The 22,451-nt window shown below is 46.3% G+C and overlaps 1 protein-coding gene across 2 annotated transcripts; it reads left to right on the forward strand.

Moving 5' to 3' along the window:
- The first annotated feature begins 423 nt into the window (after positions 1-423).
- On the forward strand, positions 424-18,646 carry LOC115083793 (zinc finger protein 585A-like). 2 transcript variants are annotated; one of them, XM_029587811.1, is made up of 3 exons: positions 424-593; positions 11,192-11,318; positions 15,372-18,646. In XM_029587811.1, the coding sequence occupies exons 1-3, from the start codon at positions 570-572 to the stop codon at positions 17,756-17,758; spliced, it is 2,538 nt and encodes an 845-aa protein (XP_029443671.1). In that variant the 5' UTR covers positions 424-569; the 3' UTR covers positions 17,759-18,646. The 2 variants fall into 2 exon arrangements, with proteins under 2 accessions (XP_029443671.1, XP_029443672.1); XM_029587812.1 differs by lacking the exon at positions 424-593 and adding an exon at positions 7,392-10,474.
- The last annotated feature ends 3,805 nt before the right edge of the window (positions 18,647-22,451 follow it).

The following is a 22,451-nucleotide window of genomic DNA, read 5'->3' on the forward strand; positions in this document are numbered from 1 at the left end:
CAGAAATCGGAAAAGTATTTCTTTAAAGTTAGCTGAGGATTTTTGTGCAAGCTGGGCTGGGTCAAGGGTGCTGGGCAGCTCCTCCAGCCCTGTGCTCAGCAGGGTACATAAGGGATTTTTCTTTTAGGACAGTGTGGGGAAGGGAAAATATGAGCTGACTATGTAAAACATTGGTGCACCTTAGCGGCTGTCCTCTTGACAAGTTCCTAATAATTAGGTCTATGAGCTGAAAATCCTCTGCTCCGAGCCAGCATGGCCGATATGATGGGTCTTAATAATAAAGAGGAAAACTCTTATCCTACGAAGATCATCCCTGTGATCTCTGAGAAAAGAAAGCTCCGCCCACCACCACGCTCGCTGCTGTCATCAGTCTGCGTGAAAGTTCTGCCCTCATCCAGTGATGTCATCAGTCTGCGTCCCGAATCAGATCCTGAAGGCAGGACTCCGTCTCCCGTGCCCGAGCTCTGCGGCTCTGTAAGAGCAAGAGGCAAACGCTCAGCTCTTCCGCAGCCCGAGAAAGAGCCCCCAATTCATTTCTAATCCTGAAAGCAGTAAAAGCAGAGAGGAAGATGCTTGTGGAAGCTTCTGCTCAGGTAGGAGATTGCCCCACAACTTCCTGCCCTCTCTATATAAACACTTAAGAATATAAGAAATGGCAGGCTGGGTCAGAGCAATTCTCCATCCAGCCCAGCATCCTGTTTCCAACAGGACCCAGTCCAGGTCACCTGAACGTATCCTGCAAATCTTAATATAAAAGTCTGCTCTCTACCAGAAATAAGAAGTGGAGAAACCAAAGTCTGTCTCTCTGGCTAATAAGTATTTACGTGCCTGCCCCACAATCTGACTTTCTCTTTCCTTCATCTTACTGCAGTATCCCCCTATATCTGCTTCCAACCAACCAGTTTCTCCCTCATTAATCTTCCTTTCCTCTCATTCCTGTCTGCTCAGTTTTTCTGTCCTGCAGTATAGCCTTCCTCCAGGTCCTACTTGCCATTGCTGTCAGCCTCCTGTGCCCCCACCACTTCAGTTAAAACCACGTTTCTTTCTTTACTGTAACTCATAACAGCAGTTTTATAAGAAAGGAAAGGAAGCACGACTCCAATAGATTATGAAACTTTCCTTATATACTGTAATAAATAATTGCCATCATAATAGGCACTACTAGTAATAAACCTTCATTGCCTTATTATTAATCATATGGCACAGCTTATTGTCCAACCAATTTTTTGGATTTTTGTATTTTTTTATGCAGTTAAAACTTAATCTTTGAAAGTCCCAAGCCCCCATAGTGTAATCTGGATTGGATTACTATAGCACCTAATTTGTTAGCGGGCTTGATCACAAAGTCTTTGTTATTTTGAATTTGCGAAAGCGCTGACAACTCAGCGCATTTTAAACTGTACATTAAATGAGGTAGCCGACTCTCTAATAAAATGATATCCTTTAAGACCAAATCTATAAATGTTTTAATATAAGGTTCACTGTGATTTAGGATGCACTACTGATAAATCCAACATGGTAGTAGATGTTTTTCTGAAAAACAGCTGTACTTGTAGTAGTCTGAAAAACTTATAGAGGTCAACCCTACATTAAAATGAGTTGTAATAGTTAGTAGGTACAAAAGGTAACCCTCTACTCAGAGCTTGTTCTTCCACTTTAGAGCGCAACTTACCAGAAAGGTTCCCTACTGGGCTTGTCACGTCTGTGATCTTGTATGCAGGCATGTCAAATTATAATCTACATAAAAATGAAGGCAGAAAAGGACCAAGTGCTCCATCTAGTCTGCCCAGCAAACGTATGGTAGTATCTGCTGTGGTGTGTAGGGTACCCCCATGCTTATCAATTTCCCAGACCATAAAAGTCAGGGCCCCTGGTTGCTGTTTGAATCCAGTTCCTTTTCGTCCTGGCCAGCAGATGGAGGCAGAGACAAACCTATAAAAGGCCTGGTGCTGCCTCAGTATGTCTCTGCCTCAGCAAATGTGAAGTGTGGACTGGATTCTTAGTAATTTATTCCTGTGGTGTCTTTAAGCAGCAGGAGCTGCAATTTGGGCTTCCAGGAAAACAGGCAAGACTCCTGAAAAATCTTGGTAGAAGCAAAAAGCCCAGGAAAACAGTCAAAGAGCCCTAAATACAGGCAAAGGGTCCTGTATATCTTGATGGAAGCTGAAGCCCAGGAAGTGGGTCCTGGTGGAAGTGGGCTCCCAGGTAACAGGCAAAGGGCTTGAACGACCTGGTAAACTCAGGCTCCCAGGACAACAGGTATAGGGCCTGATTTGTCCCTGGTATGAGCAGGACTCAAAGAAGATGACACTGCAGGTAAGACTAAGGAAATCAGCATGTCTGCTTGAATAAGAGAATGTTGATATGTTTACTTGGGGACAGAACCTCTGGAGAGGCGGTTGTACCCAGTCTTGAGGCAGACTCAAAGGCCTCGCTCACCTGCTGCTTGTGCGGCGGTTTTCATATAGAGAAATGCATCTATTTATATGTAGTCATATATTAGTGAACAGTGTTTATATTAAGGCAAGTAAGTGTTGCGCTGGAGGTGGACCCTTGGCCTGGTGCAGGACTGGTATGGCCCTCTGGTCGGACCCGGAGAGCGCCTGCCACCAGGAGGCAGAGCACAGGAGGAGACAGAGGCTAGCTAGAGCTTCACCAATAGCAACCCAGGGTTCCCTCAGGTTGAGCCCTTGGTTACCCAGGCCACCTGGTCTTAGGTGGGCCTCGCAGGGTTTCCTAGAAAGGAAGCGCAGGGGAGTGCCCATCACGAACAAAGGTGCACGGTCGATGTTCAGGCACAAAAGTTCAGAGGTCGCAGGAGGCCAGAAGAGAGTGTCCGAGAGGATCAAGGCCAGAGTATCAGTCCAGAATGGTCAGCCGAGGCAGGGGTCAGTACCTGTAGTCAATCCGGGCGTAGTCAGGTCAGGCAGAGGTCAAGTTCCAGGCAGCGATCAAGAGTAGTCAGTGAACAGGCAGAGGTCAGGTCCGGGCAGCAATCAGGTGTAGTCAGAAGCAAGCAAAGGTCAGTACCGTGAGATTAGTCCGAAAGGTAATACCGGGGATGGAGAGACGCTGGAACAGGCAAACTAGAGATACCGGAGTGTACAACCCAAATGCCAAGGCAAGGAAGTGGTGGCTGACCACTTCCTGAAGTCCTGCCATCAATCAGGGAGCACCGCGGAGCTGGGATCTGCCCCTGGCCCTTTAAGAGGCCGGGCAGTCCGCGCCAATGTCATAGAGGACACTGAGCCCTGCCGTGAGGCCTGGACGGGAGACAGAGAGCGGAGAAGCCGGAGACGCCGTGAACTGGCTGCGACTGCGGATGAGGAGAGCCCAGAGCTCATGGACCAGAGAGAAAGGTGAGCAGGTCCGGCCGCGGAGCGCAACATAACCCCCCCTTCTAGGCCTCCTCCTTACCGGCCTGGGCTTGTCAGGATGGATCCTGTGGAACTCCACGAGGAGGTCTTTGTCATGGATGTGGTGGGAGGGCTCCCAGGAGTTCTCCTCTGGACCGAAGCCCTCCCACAACAGGAGATATTCCCTATGGCCTCTTCTTCTCTGGACATCAAGAACCTCCTTTACCTGGAGGACGTCTTTGGGTTCAGCGGTGAGCTGGGAAGGAGCAGGAGACCTTTGAGAAGGCCAGGTCAAGACAAATGGTTTTAATAAGGAGACATGGAATGTGTTGTGGATTCCCATGGAGGTGGGAAGCTGCAGTTGGTATGTAACTGTTCCTATGCATCGAATGATTGGGAATGGCCCAATGAACCTGGGAGCCAATCGTTGTGAGGGCAAACGTAACTTAATGTGTTTCGTGCTGAGCCAAACTTTCTGGCCAGGCCGGAACAGAGGTGCAGTGCGATGGTGAGCATCAGTGAAGCATTTGGCTTTCTCGGTGGCCTGACCCAGTCTCTCCTTGACCTGATTCCAGAGACGGCGAATCATCTGTGCTGTTGACTGGGCTGCAGGCGAGGGTACGGAAAGCGGCACTGGTAGGGGCAGGTGTGGCTGGCGACCGAATACTACGGATAAGGGAGAGACATCGGAGGCAGAGACGACGTGGGTATTGTGGGATAACTCGGCCCATGGCAAGAGGTTGGCCCAGTTATCCTGCTGATCATTAACGTAGGATCTTAGAAATGTCTTCAGAGAATGGTTTGTCCTCTCGGCCTGGCCATTTGCTTGAGGGTGGTTGGCTGAAGTCAGATTCAAGATAATATCAAACTTTTTACACAGAGAATTCCCGTACTTGGCAGGGAACTGTGGCCCACGATCGGAAACTATCTCTTTGGGTAATCCATGTAAGTTGAATGCATTATTCAGGAAGAGTTTTGCCAGTTCGGGAGCCGAAGGGAGACTCTGTAGTGGAACAAAGTGGGCCATGTTTGAAAAGCGGTCGGTAATAACCCAGATGACCGTTTTGCCCTTTAATGGGGGCAGATCAACGATGAAGTCAGTAGAGATGCTTGACCAGGGTTCGGTGGGAGCCGGAAGAGGTTGGAGGAGTCCCCAAGGATGGCCAGTTGGAGGTTTTTGCTGTGCACAGATGGGGCAGGAGTCCACATAACTGCGGGAATCCTTAACCATGTTAGGCCACCAGTAATGTCTTCTTAACATCTCAAGGGCCCGAGCCCAACTGGGATGGCCGGCCAACTTTGAGTCATGGGCCCAGCGGAGGACGCGCTCTCGGAGATGGCGTGGGACCACCGTCTTCACGACTGGCACCGTGTTGGTGACTGCGAGGGTTATGCAGGCTGGGTCAATGATGTATCTGGGAGTTTCGGGCGTATCTTCTGGCTCGAGAGAACGAGAGAGAGCATCCGCTCGGGTGTTCTTTGCTGCAGGACGGTAGCACAGTTCAAAGTTAAAACTTTCGAAGAACAACGCCCAGTGGACCTGTCTGGGGTTCAATAGCTGAGCTTCCTTTAAGTGTTCGAGATTCTTGTGGTCTGTAAAGATAGTGAATTTATGCTGTGGTCCTTCTAACCAGGGGCACCATTCTTGAAAGGCCAATTTCACCGCTAAGAGCTTGCATGTTACTTAGAATACATATCCAGTGCAGCTCACTGCTTCAACTGCACAGGCAGCTGCTCCTCTGGGAATGGGAGTCTCCCGATACAGGGCTCCAAGTGCGTAGGGCGATGGACAAGCTCTATCCTCTCCCTGATCAATGCCTAGAGATGCTAAAAGTCTCTGCGGTCACGAAACACACCACCATCCCGGTGATGGGAGCCATGGCGTTGAAAGATATTCAAGACCGCAAACTTGAGCTGTATCTCAAGCGCATCTTTGAAGTCTTGACTTAGGAGTCCAGGTGACAATCTGCAGCAGTCTCATGCAGCGGGCAAGTCTCAGGTGGGTTCAACAATTGCTCAGCACCCAGGACCTCCCATCTGCAGAGGCAGAGCAGGCAGAACGGCTGGAGGCAGCCGTGGCGTATGGGGCTGATGCCCTCTATGATTTGCTCCGGGTGCAGGCCAGGGCTATGGTTTCAGTGGTGTCGGCCAGACGTCTCCTCTGGCTGCGCAATTGGTCTGCAGATTCCTCCTCCAAGTCGCAGTTGGGCACACTTCCCTTAAAGTTAAGTTGCTTTTTGGTGAGGACCTTGAATAGCTTAATAAATCCCTAGGAGAGAACAAGATTCATAAGGTGCCAGAGGACCACCCGAAACAGTCTAAGTCCTTCTTTCCTTCACGCTCTCGCTTTAGAGGTCAGCGCCAGTATAATAGCAGAGCGCAGGAATCCTTTCCAAGAGGGACCTCCTCCAGATCCCAGTCCTGATCTCATTCCTTTCGGGGCTGTCATGCCTACCAGGATGGTAATCCACAACACTCGACCTCAAAGTCCTCTCCCCAGTGAAATGCGGCTGGCCCATTCCTCCATTCCCAACTTTGGTGGATGTCTGTCCCTGTTTCTCGAGGAATGGGTCAAAATTACGACGGATCCCAGTGGATCCTAGAAGTGATAGAGAAAGGTTACACATTGGAATTTGCTCGGGACCTGCCGGATCTTTAGATAATCTCTCCCTGCGGAAGCCGGATGTGGCCAGTGGTCTGCCAGACTCTTGTCAGGCTGCAAGAGCTCGGGCCATAGTCCCATCCCGGTGGAGGAACAAAGATCCGGCCAGTATTCCATCTACTTCGTCGTTCCCAAAAAGGACAGTTCCTTCCGTCTAATCTTGGATCTCAAGAGAGTCAACCGGGCCCTCAGGGTGCCCCATTTCCGAATGGAAACCTTGAGGACGGTGATAGCGGTAGTTTGCTCAGGTGAATATCTGGCCTCGCTCAACTTAATGGAGGCTTACCTGAACATCCTGATATGCCACGACCATCAGAAGTATCTCCTGTTCAACATTTTGGGTCAACACTTCCAGTTTCAGGTGCTCCCGTTTGGCCTCGCCACCGCGCCATGCACTTTTACCAAGGTCATGGTGGTGGAGGCGGCCGCTCTCCGCCGGGAAGGAGTCCTAGTCCATCCTTACCTGGACAATTGGCTCATTCGAGCCAAGTCGGAGACTCTCTGCAGGTTGGCGGTCGACAGGGTCTTGGCTTTTCTAACCTCCCTCGGGTGGATAGTCAACTTTTCCAAGAGGAATCTCCAGCCCTCCCAGGTCCTGGAATTCCTGGGAGCACGCTTCGGCACCTGGGTCGGCAAGGTGTTCCTGCGTGGGATTACCTTCAGGTCCTTGGGTCAGTGACTTCCACTATCGATCTGGTTCCTTGGGCTTTTGTGCATATGCGTCCATTATAGAAAATTTTACTGTCCCGATGGAAGCCGATGTTGGAACAGTTTCGGACGCTCCTCCCGCTCTCCGACTCTACCATCGCTGACATGCAATGGTGGCTCTCGCTCGCTCACCTCCTGAAGGGGATGCCCCTACAGACTCCTCAGTGGATCATTGTTACGATGGATGCCAGCCTCTCAGGCTGGGGAGCAGTGTGTCAAACTCAGTCTATGCAGGGATACTGGTCCCCAGTTCAAACCCGCTGGCACATCAGTTGCCTGGAGGCTCGAGTGGTCCGTCTGGCACTCAAGCTCTTCCTTCCTCTGATCCGTCGCAAGGTGGTGCGGGTGCTCTCAGACAATGCCACCACGGTAGCCTATATCAATCAGCAGGGGGGCACCAGAAGTCACCTGGTGGCTCTGGAAGCCAGCAAGCTGTTTGCCTGGGCGGAGCGTCACCTGGATCGCTTGGCAGCTTCCCACATTGCAGGAACGGAGAATGTTCAAGCCGATTTCCTCAGTCGTCAGCGTCTAGACCCCAGAGAGAGGGAGTTGTCTGGAGCTGATCGTCCGCAGGTGGGGTCCCCCCCACTTAGACCTGATGGCTACTCTGAACAATGCCAAAGCTCCCAGATTCTTCAGCCGCAGAAGGGAGCACTGCTCGGAAGGAGTGGATGCCCTGGTTCTTCCCTGGCCCCACGATGTTCTCCTGTACGTGTTCCCCCCCCTTGGCCTCTGGTGGGAAAAGTACTCAGAAGAATAGAACTTCATCGGGGACCCATCATTCTCGTGGCACCCAAGTGGCCCTGTAGACCGTGGTACGTGGATCTGGTAAACCTCACGACGGATGGCCCTCTTCACCTCGGCCATCTTCCACACCTTCACAGGCAGGGTCCAGTATTTTTCGATCAGGTGGATCGCTTTTGTCTAGCAGCCTGGCTTTTGAACAGCGTTGACTAAGAAAGAAGGGGATATAAAGAAGACATTATATCCACCCTGTTGCGGGTCCGTAAGCCTTCTACCTCTCTCGCTTGCTTACTTCAGGGTTTGGAGAGTTTTTGAGAATGTGTGTGCTGATTCCGGAGTGCCGGCATGCAAGGCTCCTCTCCTTTCTCCAGAATGGCCTTTTCCAAGGGTTTGTCTTTCAACTCCTTATGGGTACAGGTTTCTGCTCTCGGGTCCCTCTTAGGCAGTATCAATGGTTACGTGGTGGCGGCGGCTCATCCTGATGTCGTTCAATTCCTCAAGAGGGCCAAGCATTTGAATCCGCCTGTCTGGGCTACTTGCCCCTCGAGGAGCCTTAACTTGGTGCTTCAAGTTCTTTGTGAGGCACCCTTTGAACCCCTTCGGCGGGCCACGCTTAAGGATCTAACTCTTAAGACAGTTTTTCTCATTTCTATTTGCTCCGCCAGGAGGGTATCAGAGCTCCAAGTGTTGTCTTGTAGGGAGCCTTTTCTCCATTTTTCTGATTCAGGGTCTCCCTTAAGACGGTACCGACATTCTTGCCAAAGGTTGTGTCTTCCTTCCACGTGAATCAGTCGGTGGAACTCCCTGCTTTTTCTTCTGAGGACATTGCGAACACTCCTGGTGGTGACCTTCGGCGCCTTGATGTAAAAAGAGTACTACTGCAATATTTACAGGTTACAAACGAGTTTCGAGTCTCTGATCATCTCTTTGTCTTATGGAGTGGCCCAAATAGAGGAAACAAGGCTTCTAAGGCTATGATTGCTCACTGGATAAAGGAGGTGATTGCGTCGCCGTATATCTGTCGGGGCCGGACGGTTCTGGAGGGCTTAAAGGCTCACTCTTTGCGTTCACAGGCTACTTCTTGGGCGGAGAGTCGGTCGGTCTCTCTGCAGGAAATCTGCAGAGCAGCTGCTTGGAAGTCTCTGCATACTTTTGCTCGTCATTATCGCTTCGATGTGCAGGCACCAGTATTTGGCTGCTTCGGAAGGCGGGTGCTTCGAGTGGGACTGTCTCAGTCCCACTCTGTTTAGGGAAGCTTTGGTACATCCCACTGTCTGGTCTGATCTGGGTACGTACAGGGAAAGGAAAATTGGTTCTTACCTGCTAATGTTCGTTCCTGTAGTACCACGGATCAGTCCAGACTCCCGCCTGCGTACTTTTGATACGTCCGCTCGATGTTTTCCTTTTGTTTCTTCACAGCATTTTGGATCTATCTGCTTCCTATCAGAACTTTAAGGCACCGGAAGCATCTTCTTGATGGATATATATGTAAGAGCGGTTATCTACAGAGTTTTGAATTCTTCAAATTATCAGTTACTTGTTGCTTGCTTGATCTTATGCGGGTTATCGTTATATTTATCTGCTTTGATAACGTTTATACTGAAGGGATGCAGGGTAGGCTCTGTCCTGATATAGGATAACCTTTCAGTTTTTCCTCTGTCTCCATCTGCTGGACAGGAGGCTCAACCCACTGTCTGGACTGATCTGTGGTACTACAGGAACGAAAATTAGCAGGTAAGAACCAATTTTCCTATGCTCTGTAAACAGCTTTGGATGATTGCTCCATCTGCTGAAGTTCTTCTGTTACCTTTTTCATAGTTTCAATAATTTATTTATTTATTTGCTTTTATATACCGACATTCGATCGAGATATCACATCGGTTTACATATAACTGAACAAATAAGGCAAGATCTGCTTATTTTACATTGTAACGTGGTAACTTGTAAAAGAGATAAAGAGATACATTTATATTATATACATTTATGATATATTTATATTATAACATTTTACATTGTAATGAAGTAACTTGTATATGAGATAGATATACATTTCTATTATAACATTATAATAATTATATTATATTATAACATTATAATAAGAAGCTTGAGATCCAGTGCCCACTTATTAAGAATTAAGATCCACTTACCCACAAATTCCTCACTGTTCGTAAACAGTTTAGGTTCTTTACTGACTCTGCGACCTCCTGGAATCATTTGCTGCTTCACAATTTGCAATAAAGTTGCACCTTGCAATTCAGCTCGTATTAAACGTTTATGTTGTGTCAAGAAATCAGGCCATGACGAGGAAAGGTGTGTGGTTTCATCCTCATCAAATAAAGATGCTTCTTGGACAGTATTAACTACATGTTCATCAGTGTAACTAAACATGAGACCAAGGTGTGTGCAGTGCGTGGGATCTTGGGACTTTCAAATATTAAGATAAGTTGTAAATGCATAAAAAAAAATACAAAAAATTGGTTGGACAGTAAGCTGTGCTATATGATAAGGCAATGAAAGTTTATTACTGGCAATGCTATTATGATGGCAATTATTTATTGTGGTATATAAAGGACATTTTCATGATCTATTATTCTTTACTGTGAGCCACTATGCCAGCTATTTCTGGCAGGGTCAGGCAGGAGAGACTGGCGGCAGTAAGAACCAGCTGCAGACGCGGTGATGGAAGCTGGCCTGGGGGGGGTTCCTGCACAGAGCAAGAGACCAAGAACAGTACAGAGGCAGGAGCCTCTGAAGGAGTGGTGGGAGCCCAATGGGTAGGAAGTGGGGCAAAGATCAGTCACGTGGCTACAGCAGTGACGGGAAAAGCCACTGCAGAGTGATGTATTGGAAAAAGTGTGTGGGAGTGGGGGGGGAGATCGTGGAAAGACTGATAAAGATGCCAAAGAGGTGACAGCCCTGGGAACAGCTTCCCAGGAGTAAAGGTGAAAACCGGGAGCCGACAAACAGAAGGACAACAGGATCAATGAGTACTGAACTTGATCATGTAAGGAAATATTTATTTAAAGCATTTTTATTCTGCACTTTCCAGAATCAATCTGTTCAATGCGGATTCTAATATTTATTTATTTATTTATTTCGAGGCTTTTTTATACCGAAGTATAGCGGGATGCCTTCACTCCGGTTTACAGGATAACAACTTATACATAGTGGTGACCAAAATATTAAATATATAATTCAATTTCTTTAACATAATCGCCCCTCTTCCTGTTTTAGCATGGAAGCGTTCATTGTATGTAATAAACGCGAAAGAAACTACTACTGGGGATTCTGACAATTCTACCTGCTCACATATTATCATGCTATGATTCTAATATCATTTAATTACTAAGTTAGTGGTTAAAAAAGGGAGAGCTTCATAATGGCAGGTATTAAACACTGCAATCCTGCCCTCTCTGTACAAACCCTGCTGCAGGTTTGTCACCTGGGATGCTGCAGCGTCAGCCTTGACTCTGATGGGTCCCTGAGAAGACCTGAGACACAGAAAAAGCAATTTGGGACCCTCCTGGGTGTAAAGAGAGAGAACAGGAGTCTCACAAAGAGAGATTCTGTGTCCCAGGTGCTGAGTGTCACTGGTTTCCAGTTACAATAGTCCTGCTCTGGGACTGTGTTATGTGACTGTGAATTAGGTGCCCTGCTGAGTCCCAGCACTGGGAGGTCTCCTGATGCAGAAGGTGCTGAGTGTTTCTGGTTTGTGTTTCAGGACCCAGTAACCTTTGAGGACATCGCTGTCTATTTCTCCCAGGAGGAGTGGAAGGGTTTAGAAGAATGGCAGAAGGAGCTTTACAAGGAGGTGATGAAGGAGAATTATCAGACCCTCAGATCTCTGGGTAAGGGAAAGTATTTCTTAGTAATTGTAGTGGGGAAGAGGAGGGGATGGGGATAAATGAGGGAGGGGAGGTGGGAGAGGAGTGTAACAGGATAGAAAGGGAAAGTATTTCTTAGTAATTGTAGTGAGGAAGAGGAGGGGGATGGGGATAAATGAGGGAGGGGAGGTGGGAGAGGAGTATAACAGGATAGAAAGGGAAAGTATTTCTTAGTAATTGTAGTGAGGAAGAGGAGGGGATGGGGATAAATGAGAGAGGGGAGGTGGGAGAGGAGTGTAACAGGATAGAAAGGGAAAATATTTCTTAGTAATTGTAGTGAGGAAGAGGATGGGGATAAATGAGGGAGAGGAGGTGGGAGAGGAGTGTAACAGGATAGAAAGGGAAAGTATTTCTTAGTAATTGTAGTGAGGAAGAGGAGGGGGAGGGGATAAATGAGGGAGGGGAGGTGGGAGAGGAGGGTAACAGGATAGAAAGGGAAAGTATTTCTTAGTAATTGTAGTGAGGAAGAGGAGGGGATGGGGATAAATGAGGGAGGGGAGGTGGGAGAGCAGTGTAACAGGATAGAAAGGGAAAGTATTTCTTAGTAATTGTAGTGAGGAAGAGGAGGGGATGGGGATAAATGAGGGAGAGGAGGTGGGAGAGGAGTGTAACAGGATAGAAAGGGAAAGTATTTCTTAGTAATTGTAGTGAGGAAGAGGAGGGGATGGGGATAAATGAGGAGGGGAGGTGGGAGAGCAGTGTAACAGGATAGAAAGGGAAAGTATTTCTTAGTAATTGTAGTGAGGAAGAGGAGGGGATGGGGATAAATGAGAGAGGGGAGGTGGGAGAGGAGTGTAACAGGATAGAAAGGGAAAGTATTTCTTAGTAATTGTAGTGAGGAAGAGGAGGGGGATGGGGATAAATGAGAGAGGGGAGGTGGGAGAGGAGTGTAACAGGATAGAAAGGGAAAGTATTTCTTAGTAATTGTAGTGAGGAAAAGGAGGGGGATGGGGATAAATGAGGGAGGGGAGGTGGGAGAGGAGTGTAACAGGATAGAAAGGGAAAGTATTTCTTAGTAATTGTAGTGAGGAAGAGGAGGGGGAGGGAGATAAAAGAGGGAGGGGAGGTGGGAGAGGAGTGTAACAGGATAGAAAGGGAAAGTATTTCTTAGTAATTGTAGTGAGGAAGAGGAGGGGGAGGGAGATAAATGAGGGAGGGGAGGTGGGAGAGGAGTGTAACAGGATAGAAAGCTGTGTTGCCAGATATGCTCAAAGGGAAATCCATGTTTGAAGGCATCTGTGATAAGGCGCATAAAGTACAGAGGGTTATTTCCAAACTTTATGGTATATTAAATACGGTACGAGATCATACTGCCAAGTTTCTTCTTGCTTGGGAAAAGGATCTAGGGTCCAGCATTTTGGCAGAAGATCGGGACCAGTGTTTTCTGTGGACTTAGCCGTAGCACCACATCTGCCTCCACACTGGCAAATAGTTATAAAGTATTATTTCGGTGGTACTCTACGCCGGCCCAGCTATATAAAATGTTCCCTAGTAGCAGTAATCCATGCTGGAGGAACTGCGGGCAGACTGGTGACTACGTCCATATGTGGTGGTCATGCCCGGCCCCTGCAGCCCCTGTGGAGACAGCTAGAGGGATGGATGTGTGAGGTGCTGACCGCCTCCGTGACCCTGTCTCCCCAGATTGTGCTATTGAACTTTCCTGTGGCCGCTTTGTCTAAATCTCAATGTATTTTTGTGAAGGCAGTTACACTGGCAACGAGGGGGGTCCTGGCTAGGGACTGGCGGAGTGCTCATGTCCCCCCCGTTTGCTAGTGTATTGAGACGTCTGCACTGGGTTTACTATATGGAAAGGCTGACTGCAATTAAATATGACCGCTTAGCGCGATTTGATGAGCCTTGGAAATGGTATCGGCCATGGCAGTTGACCCATCGTCAGGTACTTGTCTGAGCTTGCCTTCCCTCTGGCACTACATGGTTTGTTTCTGTTGTACATGGATTCTTCTGGGGATGGGCCCCTGGGAGTGGCTCAGTGCTTGAGAGAAGGGACGCTGGATGATCTCTGTGGCCCGAGATATACTGTTTTGTTTTGGTTTTTCTATGCTGTTATTGCACAACATATTTTGTTTCATTATCTCTCTTCACCGGTAATCGTTTTGCCTTCCTTCCACTTTCTTAATATGTGGAATACATCTGGACTGTGCTTCTAGGATGGTTTGTTTTTTTTTTAACAATAACCACGCCTCTTGCACACTTTTTACCTTTGTAGCTGCTCCTTTCAGTTTTTTTCTAACAATTTTTCTCATTTTATCAAAGTTTCCCTTTTGAAAGTTTAGCATGAGAGCCGTGGATTTGCACACTGTCCCCCTTCCAGTCATTAAATCAAATTTGATCATATTATGATCACTATTGCCAAGCGGCCCCACCACCGTTACCTCTCTCACCAAATCCTGTGCTCCACTGAGAATTAGATCTAAAATTGCTCCCTCTCTCATCGGTTCCTGAACCAGTTGCTCCATAAAACTGTCATTTATTCCATCCAGGAACGTTATCTCTCTAGCGTAACCCGATGATACATTTACCCAGTCAATATTGGGGTAATTGAAATCTCCCATTATTACTGCAATACCAATTTGGTTAGCTTCCCTAATTTCCCTTAGCATTTCACTGTCTGTCTCACCATCTTGACCAGGTGGACGGTAGTATACTCCTATCACTATAGTCTTCCCCGACACACAAGGGATTTCTACCCATAAAGATTCAATTGTGCACTTAGTCTCATGCAGGATGTTTATCCTGTTGGAGTCTATGCCATCCCGGACATAAAGCACCACACCGCCTCCCGGGTGCTCCTCTCTGTCATTGCGCTATAATTTGTACCCCGGTATAGCACTGTCCCATTGGTTATCCTCTTTCCACCATGTCTCTGAGATGCCAATTAAGTCTATGTCATCATTCCCTCCTATACATTCTAATTCTCCCATCTTACTTCTTAGATTTCTGGCATTAGCATACAAACATTTCAAAGTTTGTTTTTTGTTTGTATTTTCATTCTGCTTTTTAATTGATAGGGATAAGTTAGAATTTTTTAACTCAGGTGAGTTTTTAGTTACAGGCACTTGGACTACTTTTCTAATTATTGGAACCTCACTGTCTGGATGCCCTAATTCTAATGCATCATTAGTATCCTTTAAAGATACCTCTCTCCGAACCATGCGCTGCTGAGCGACTGTCGGCTTTCCCCTTTGTTCTAGTTTAAAAGCTGCTCTATCTCCTTTTTAAAGGTTAGCACCAGCAGTCTGGTTCCACCCTGGTTAAGGTGGAGCCCATCCCTTCAGAAGAGACTGCCCCCTTCTCCAAAAGGTTCCCCAGTTCCTAACAAAACTGAATCCCTCTTCCTTGCACCATCGTCTCATCCACGCATTGAGACTCAGGAGCTCTGCATGCCTCTGGTGACCTGCGCGTGGAACAGGGAGCATTTCAGAGAATGCTACCCTGGAGGTTCTGGATTTAAGCTTTCTACCTAAGAGCCTAAATTTGGCTTCCAGAACCTCCCTCCCACATTTTCCTATGTCGTTGGTGCCCACATGTACCACGACAGCCGGCTCCTCCCCAGCACTGTCTAAAATCCTATCTAGGTGACCCAGAGGTCCACCACCTTTGCACCAGGTAGGCATGTTACCAGGCGATCCTCATGCCCACCAGCCACCCAGCTATCTACATTCCTAATAATTGAATCATCAACTATGACGGCCGACCTAACCCTTCCCTCCTGGGCAGAAGGCCTTGGGGAGATATCCTCGGTGTGAAAGGACAATGCATCACCTGGAGAGCAGGTCCTTGCTACAGGATCCTTTCCTGCTGCACCAGGTTGATGCTAGCTAGCCTGTCCCTGGCATTCAAAAGATTGAGAAACACTGATCTAGTTCATCCTGGACTGACATAACTGCTTTACACCCTGTTCCCTTTCACGTGTGCATCCATGCTGAGTAAACTCTGACCTTTATCACTGAGTCTCCCTCACATCAAACAATGTCTGTCCTTTATTTTCTTATCCAGAGATTGATGAGTCCAAGAGAAGACACAAGGAGACGCATCCTGAGGAACCCGCTAAACAGCTGGAAGTGACTAACACTGTATCAGGGGAAGAGGGAGGGGATACCTGTCCATGTTGTGACTGGGAGAGAAACAGCTGGGATCAATGTAAATCAGAGGAGAGTCCAAGAAACCCAGCAGGAGACTCCACTGAGAATGTGACTCCCTGTGAGCAAAGTACTGATGATAGCCCTCACACTAAGGAGCAACAGGAAAAACAGACAATAGGAGAAGAGTATGTGTGTAATGAATGTGGGGACTGCTACATGGATCAGAGCTCTCTAAAATCTCACCAGATACTGCATGGAGGAGAGAGACCATATACATGTACAGACTGTGGTAAGATCTTCTATCGGCAACAGCAGCTTACAGCGCACCAGAAATTCCACACTAACCAAAATAAATCATTCACCTGTCCTGAGTGTGGAATAAAATTCCTTCAAAAAAATTACCTGGAAAAACACCAGAGAATGCACTTGGAGGAAAGACCATTGCATTCTAGTAAATGTGGAAAAGTCTTGAGGCTCAAGAAATCTCTAATAAAATATCTGAGTGTTCAGAGTTCAGAGAGAGTCTTTCCCAGTAGTAAATGTGGAGTAAGATTCAAGTGGAAGCAATCTCTCAGACAACACCTGAGTATTCACACTGGAGAGAGACTCTTTCCTGGCACTAGATGTGGGAAAAGCTTCAGACTGAAACAATATCTTACAAAACGCCTAAGGGTGCTTACTGGGATAAGGCCTTTTTCATGCAGTGAATGTGGAAAAAGATTTGCAAATAAAGTAATATTAAAAGCTCATGAGAAGAATCATATGAGAGAGAAAACATTTCCATGTAATAAATGTAATCAAAGCTTCATTTTTCCATCGAAACTGAAAAACCACCAAAAGAGTCACACAGGCGAGAAACCATACACATGTACTGAATGTGATAAAAGCTTCTATTGGAAATCACTACTGAAAAGACATCAAGTGATCCATACGGGAGAGAAACCGTACACATGCCCTGAGTGTGATAAAAGCTTCACAAGGAAATCTTACTTGAAAATTCATCAAAGGATCCACACTAGCGAGAAACTGTACACATGCCCTGAGTGTGATAAAAGCTTCACAAGGAAATCTTACTTGAAAATTCATCAAAGGATCCACACGAGCGAGAAACTGTACACATGCCCTGAGTGTGATAAAAGCTTCACAAGGAAATCTTACCTGAAAATTCATCAAATGATCCATATGGCTGAAAAACCATATTCATGTACTGAGTGTAAGAAAAGCTTCATAAGGAGATCAGACTTGGAAAGGCATCACGTGATCCACACAGGAGAGAAACCATATTCATGTATTGAGTGTGATAAAAGCTTCAAAATGAGATCAGAACTGAAAAGGCATCAAGTGATTCACACGGGAGACAATCCATATAAATGTACTGAGTGTGATAAAAACTTCTATGTGAAATCAGAACTTGAAAGGCATAGAGTGATCCACACGGGAGAGAAACCATACACATGTACGGAGTGTGAGAAAAGCTTCTCACAGAAATCTTACCTAAAAATTCATCACATGATCCACCTGGCTGAAAAGCCGTACTCATGTACTGAGTGTAATAAAAGCTTCAAAATGAAATTAGAATTGAAAAGACATCAAATAATCCACACAAGAGAGAAACCATACCCATGTACTGAGTGTGAGAAAAACTTCAGAAGGAGATCAGACCTGGAGAGGCATCAAGTGATCCACACAGGAGAGAAACAGTACTCATGTACTGAGTGTGAGAAAAGCTTCAAAAGGAGATCAGAACTGAAAAGTCATCAAGCGATCCACACGGGAGAGAAACGGTACTCATGTGTTGAGTGTGATAAAAGTTTCTATTGGAAAAGAGAACTTAAATGGCATCAAGTAATTCATACGGGAGACAAACCATACTCATGTACTGAGTGTGAGAAAAGTTTCAAAAGGAGATCAGAATTGAAAAGGCATCAAGTAATCCACACAGTAGAGAAACCATGTGCATGTACTGAGTGTGATAAAAGCTTCAAAATGAGATCAGAACTGAAAAGACATCAAGTGACCCACACGGGAGAGAAACAGTACTCATGTGTTGAGTGTGATAAAAGTTTCTATTGGAAAAGAGAACTTAAAAGGCATCAAGTGATCCACACGGGAGAGAAGCCATACACATGTACTGAATGTGAGAAAAGCTTCAGAAGGAGATCAGAACTGAAAAGGCATCAAGTGATCCACACGGGAGAGAAACCTTACAGATGTACGGGGTGTGAGAAAAGCTTCACACAGAAATCTTACCTGAAAATTCATCAAAGGACCCACCTGGCTGAAAAGCCATACTCGTACTGAGTGTAATAAAAGCTTCAAAATGAGTTCAGAATTGGAAAGGCATCCAATGATCCACATGGGAGTGAAACCATACACATGTATAAAGTGTGATCAAAGCTTCTATAGGAGATCAAACCTAAAATAGCTTGAGATGAACCACATGATGTAGAAACTACTGAGTGTGATAAAAGATTCTACCTGCTATCAGGATGGGGAACGCACAAATACGCATGCAGGAGAGAAATGATTTACATCTACTGAGTATGATAAAAGCTTCAGACAGAAATCAGACCCGATAATGTATCAGAGGATCCACTCTGATCCTTAAGTACCAAGTAAATATGGGGGAAAGATACAGAAGTATTCTCAGCTATATCTTGTAACTTAGCCAAATGAGTTATATCCGGCTAAGGGGGTCATGTTCCAACGATATCGGGACGGAGTCCGCACTGGAATGGGAGGAGTCGGGGCGGACTCCACAACGACTTCGCTGACGGCGAAAAGATAGGACACCTTATCACTGCCAGCAGCGTGCCCAATAGCACCACCGCCTCCCCGCCTAAGTTACTTAAATGCCAACTTTGAATGTTGACCTCCTAGTGCCTTAGTAACTTAGTCTATTATTTATTCTTAATGATAAGAACCAGAATATGTTTTCTTATTTGATATTTGCTACTATGTATTTCTCTTAACACCTGACAAGCATTTGGCTTATTGTGAGAGATTTATTGTAATAAGCTTAATAAATCCCTAATAAAATATCTAACGCAAACAGAATTATAATATTCTCTTATAAACTCTGGTCAATCATAAAGGGTATATTTTATATAAATTATTATATGCAAATTGCTCTACAATAAAAAGCATTATAATCTGATTTTGCTTGTAATTTTCAGATATATAATTAAACCTGAGCTTCTTTGGAACTTCTTAGTTTCTAAGATCATTATTATGCCTCATATAGATAATTCCTCCTTCCTCTTATGACAATAAGACTTAATACAGTTCCATTTGTTAGGAAGAAGCAAAAGGACTTGTCATTCTGATTGTTGCTTGAAAGTGGAAGAAAAGATTTTTTTTCTCCCTGTAGGATCTAATGCAGGCTTTCTTATCCTTTTCAAGTTCAAGGCCCACTTATATTTACAAACTGTGTGGCACACCAGACTCCACTGACTATGCAATGCGGACATGACGAGGATTTATATGGCCAAAAGCCAGGAAAGCACTGAAATCCCCACCAGTCTCTCTTTCAAATTGTAAAACAAATGAAGAGAGTTAGCAAAGACCGAGACTGGAAGGATTGAAAGGAGGGGGAAAATGAGGAGGTGATGTGTGCGCTGCAAAAAGCTGGGCCTAGCTACCCGTGCCCTGCCTGCTGCCCGTGGCTCCTGCTGAAACTCGGAAGAGGAAGCATGCACAGTTACACATGACCTCAGAAAGCATCTCCTCCTACCTGTTTAAGAGCCACCACTAATGCTGGGAGGAAGAGGGGCCTAGTGGTTAGCACCAAAGAACCCAGGGCTCTAATTTCCCTTCTTCCAATGACCCTTGTAACCTTGAGTAAGTCAGTTAATATTTCCCATTGCCTCAGGTACCCACTTATATTGTAAGTACTTTGAGGTAGGGACTTCTACCTGATTACTTATTACCAGTAGCACTATAAAAATTAACTATTTTCGATTCTGGAAATTAAGGGGGTCATTTTCAAAGTGCTATATGGCATTTTTGCATGCATTAAGGCCCACCTAGTTACTCGAGGTGAGGTTTAGGTATTAGTGTAGGGGTTTGGGGCCACTTTGACATTCAAAGTGAGATGTATGAACAGAACAGTGCTCTCTTGTGAAGATTTGATGACCTTCGGAGTGAGGAAACTCAACCAAAAATGAGATTTGTGCAATGTTCTCTCAACCTAGCTTGATGGACTCTCTACCTGGGTAACATCAAGCTAGGTTGAGAGAACATTGCACAAATCTCATCTTTGATTGAGTTTCTGACTCTGAAGGTCATCAAATCTTCACAAGAGAGCACTGTTCTGTTCGTAGGTCTTACTTTGAATGTCAAAGTGGCCCCTAACACGTACAGTCCTACCTAAACTTCACCTCGAGTAACTAGGTGGGCCTCATATAGAAGTATAAATGCCTAACTACTATGAAGGCCTTAAAGCTAGGTGCTCTCTCTCTCTCTCTCTCTCTTCCCCCCCCCCCCCCCCCCAGTGGTTGTAGGTAGGAATTACAACAATTTGGTACTTACTGCAAAGTTATGTGTGAAAACGTTATCGCAGTCTGCGGTAATATCTATACAAAGCGGTAAGATAGCACACTTTGTGATAAACAGCCTATTACCATAAAACATGCTCCTTTTCCTATCGCATGCAATATTTAGTGCATTTTGATAAATCCAGGCCTAAGTTAGTTATTTCCATTTAAGGATCTTCAAGGAATGGTGGGAAGTATCTGTTAATTGTTGTCCTTGGTAGCATCCGGTGGGCGATGCTTGAGTGTAGTGGTAATGGTTTGGAAAGGAGGGAGACAGACTGTAGGGATAGTTGTTTGTTAAAATCTGTGTTGGTTTTTATTGTGAATTTTGGATTTATAAATCACATTGATTGCCTCAAGATTTTATGTGGTATATAAGTTTTATGAATAAAGTAAAAAAGTATTAATATTATTGTGTCTCTCGTGAGGTGCTGAGAGCAGAGCCAAGGTGCTAGCCTGGATCTGAGCATCAGGCCTGAAGGTGCACTGGTTGGGAAACACTGATCAAATGTGTATGTTTTGGTTTATTTTTTATTCAGAAATTCTATATTTTATAGTAATAAATTTCACTTGATATGCGATAAACTGATTTCATCTAAAGAAAACCGGTGTCAGGTTCTTGTCGTATTGATCCTGCAGAACTCTGGATTTTCTCCAGGCCATGACAGATCCTTTCTGTGATTCCATTTAAAACCAGGGAGTTTTTAATATCTGACCACTTTTAAGAGCAGTTTGGGGGGTCTTGGGACCTGTGCTGTTTAACATATTCATAAATGATCTGCAAAAGGGAACAATGTGTGAGGTGATCAGATTTGCAGATGATACAAAATTATATCAAAGTTGTTAAAACAGCAGAGGATTATGAGGGACTATAGAAGGGCTTTGTGACACTAGGAGACCAGGCATCTGAATGGTAGATGAAATTTAATGTGTAAACATTGAAAGTGACGCACACAGGGGAAATAATCCCAACAACAATGTATTGGATTGGACCCATGTGAGGTGATTTGGCAGGTACGGCTGGACCACACGCCTGTCTGGCCCACAGTACAGCAGGTGAACGCACTGCGAGGTGGGACTGACCAGATCTTTGCTTTTACCAACTGTTTCCCCTGCAGGTTGATTCCTTGGGTTCTGAGGTTGGGCAGGTCTTAGGTTGGTCCGTGGGGTCAGTGAAGTGGCGAAAGTCCAAATTCCCTGTACGTACCCGGATCAGTCCAGACCATGGGTTGAGCCTCCTGTCCAGCAGATGGAGACAGACCAAAACTGAAAGGGTATCCTATATGAGGACAGAGCCTTCAGTATTTGTCTGTCTCCAGCAGATGCGACCGCTCACCCTGCGGTTCCCTGTTTCTTTTGCTTAGCCCCTGTCTTGGGCTCCTTTTCTTCTCTAAACTTATTGGATCAAGCAAGTATTTATTATCTTTCAAGTTCTAATTAAAAAAAAAAAAATCTAGTTTAAGTTGGACTCTGTTGATCTCCATACAGTAGACAGTTGATCTCTCCTCGCTCTTGGGGGGGGCCTTGCCCCTTGTGTGATATAGCTTGGGCTCCCTGTTCCTGGGCTGTGGGGTGATATTGGTGGTGCCAATCACTCCCCCTGTACAGCCCCCTCTCTCTCTCCCGGAGCTGCCAGCAGGGACATCTTTTTCCCCCTGCACTACCAGAGTTAAAAAAAAACAAAACAAGAGAGAAAACTAAAGAATTGGCAGCCTTTTTTTTTTTTTTTTGAGAGTCTGGAGCATGCAGAGTTCATTCTCCTGCCTCTGCTCCCTCAACCCCGGCAGCTCAGCTGATTCTCATTGCTGCTCCTCCTCTGCATCAGAATCATGCCGCGCTCTCCTCTCTGTCTTGCCTGCGGGGGAGTCTTCGATCCGACTCTCCCGCGAAGAGCTGTGCTCCAAGTGTCTGCCGGGGTGGGGGAGAGGGTCCCTCCGTGGCTGCGGTCACCTCAGGACCCCTGACAAGGCTGCACAAGTGCATGGCCGCGCCGTTCCCAGGTCGACAAACCGCAGGAACAGCGGCCATTTTGGGTTTTTCCGCTGCTTCTGTTTCGGGGCAGCAGGACTCACAGGACCCAGATTTCTTGGATCCCCCTCCCCCTCCGGAAGTTCCAGACCTCGTTTTTCCTCAGAATTTGTGCTTTTAATGCACAAATCCTATCGAGCCAGTTTACAAGAGGAGTCAGCCCCCCCCCCCCGGCCCCCCTCTTCCTAAAATTGCTCGAAATGCCGCCCCGCCCGCTCCCGCGGTGCCGGATGTGTAGGGGTCTATTCGGGTGCGGGTGGTCCCGGGGGTTCCCCCTCCCCTGGATCCCCCCGCTCCCTTGACTGTCCAGGACCAGGATCAAGATCCGGATTTTTTTGAAACTCCACCCCCCCCCCCCCTCTGGAGGGGGATGACCACCGAGTTCTCCGATTATTCCGGAGGGAGGAACTGGAGCCACTAATCCCCTTTAT

Source organism: Rhinatrema bivittatum, chromosome 2, assembly GCF_901001135.1.
Source record: "Rhinatrema bivittatum chromosome 2, aRhiBiv1.1, whole genome shotgun sequence".
NCBI classification, from domain to species: Eukaryota; Metazoa; Chordata; class Amphibia; order Gymnophiona; family Rhinatrematidae; genus Rhinatrema; species Rhinatrema bivittatum.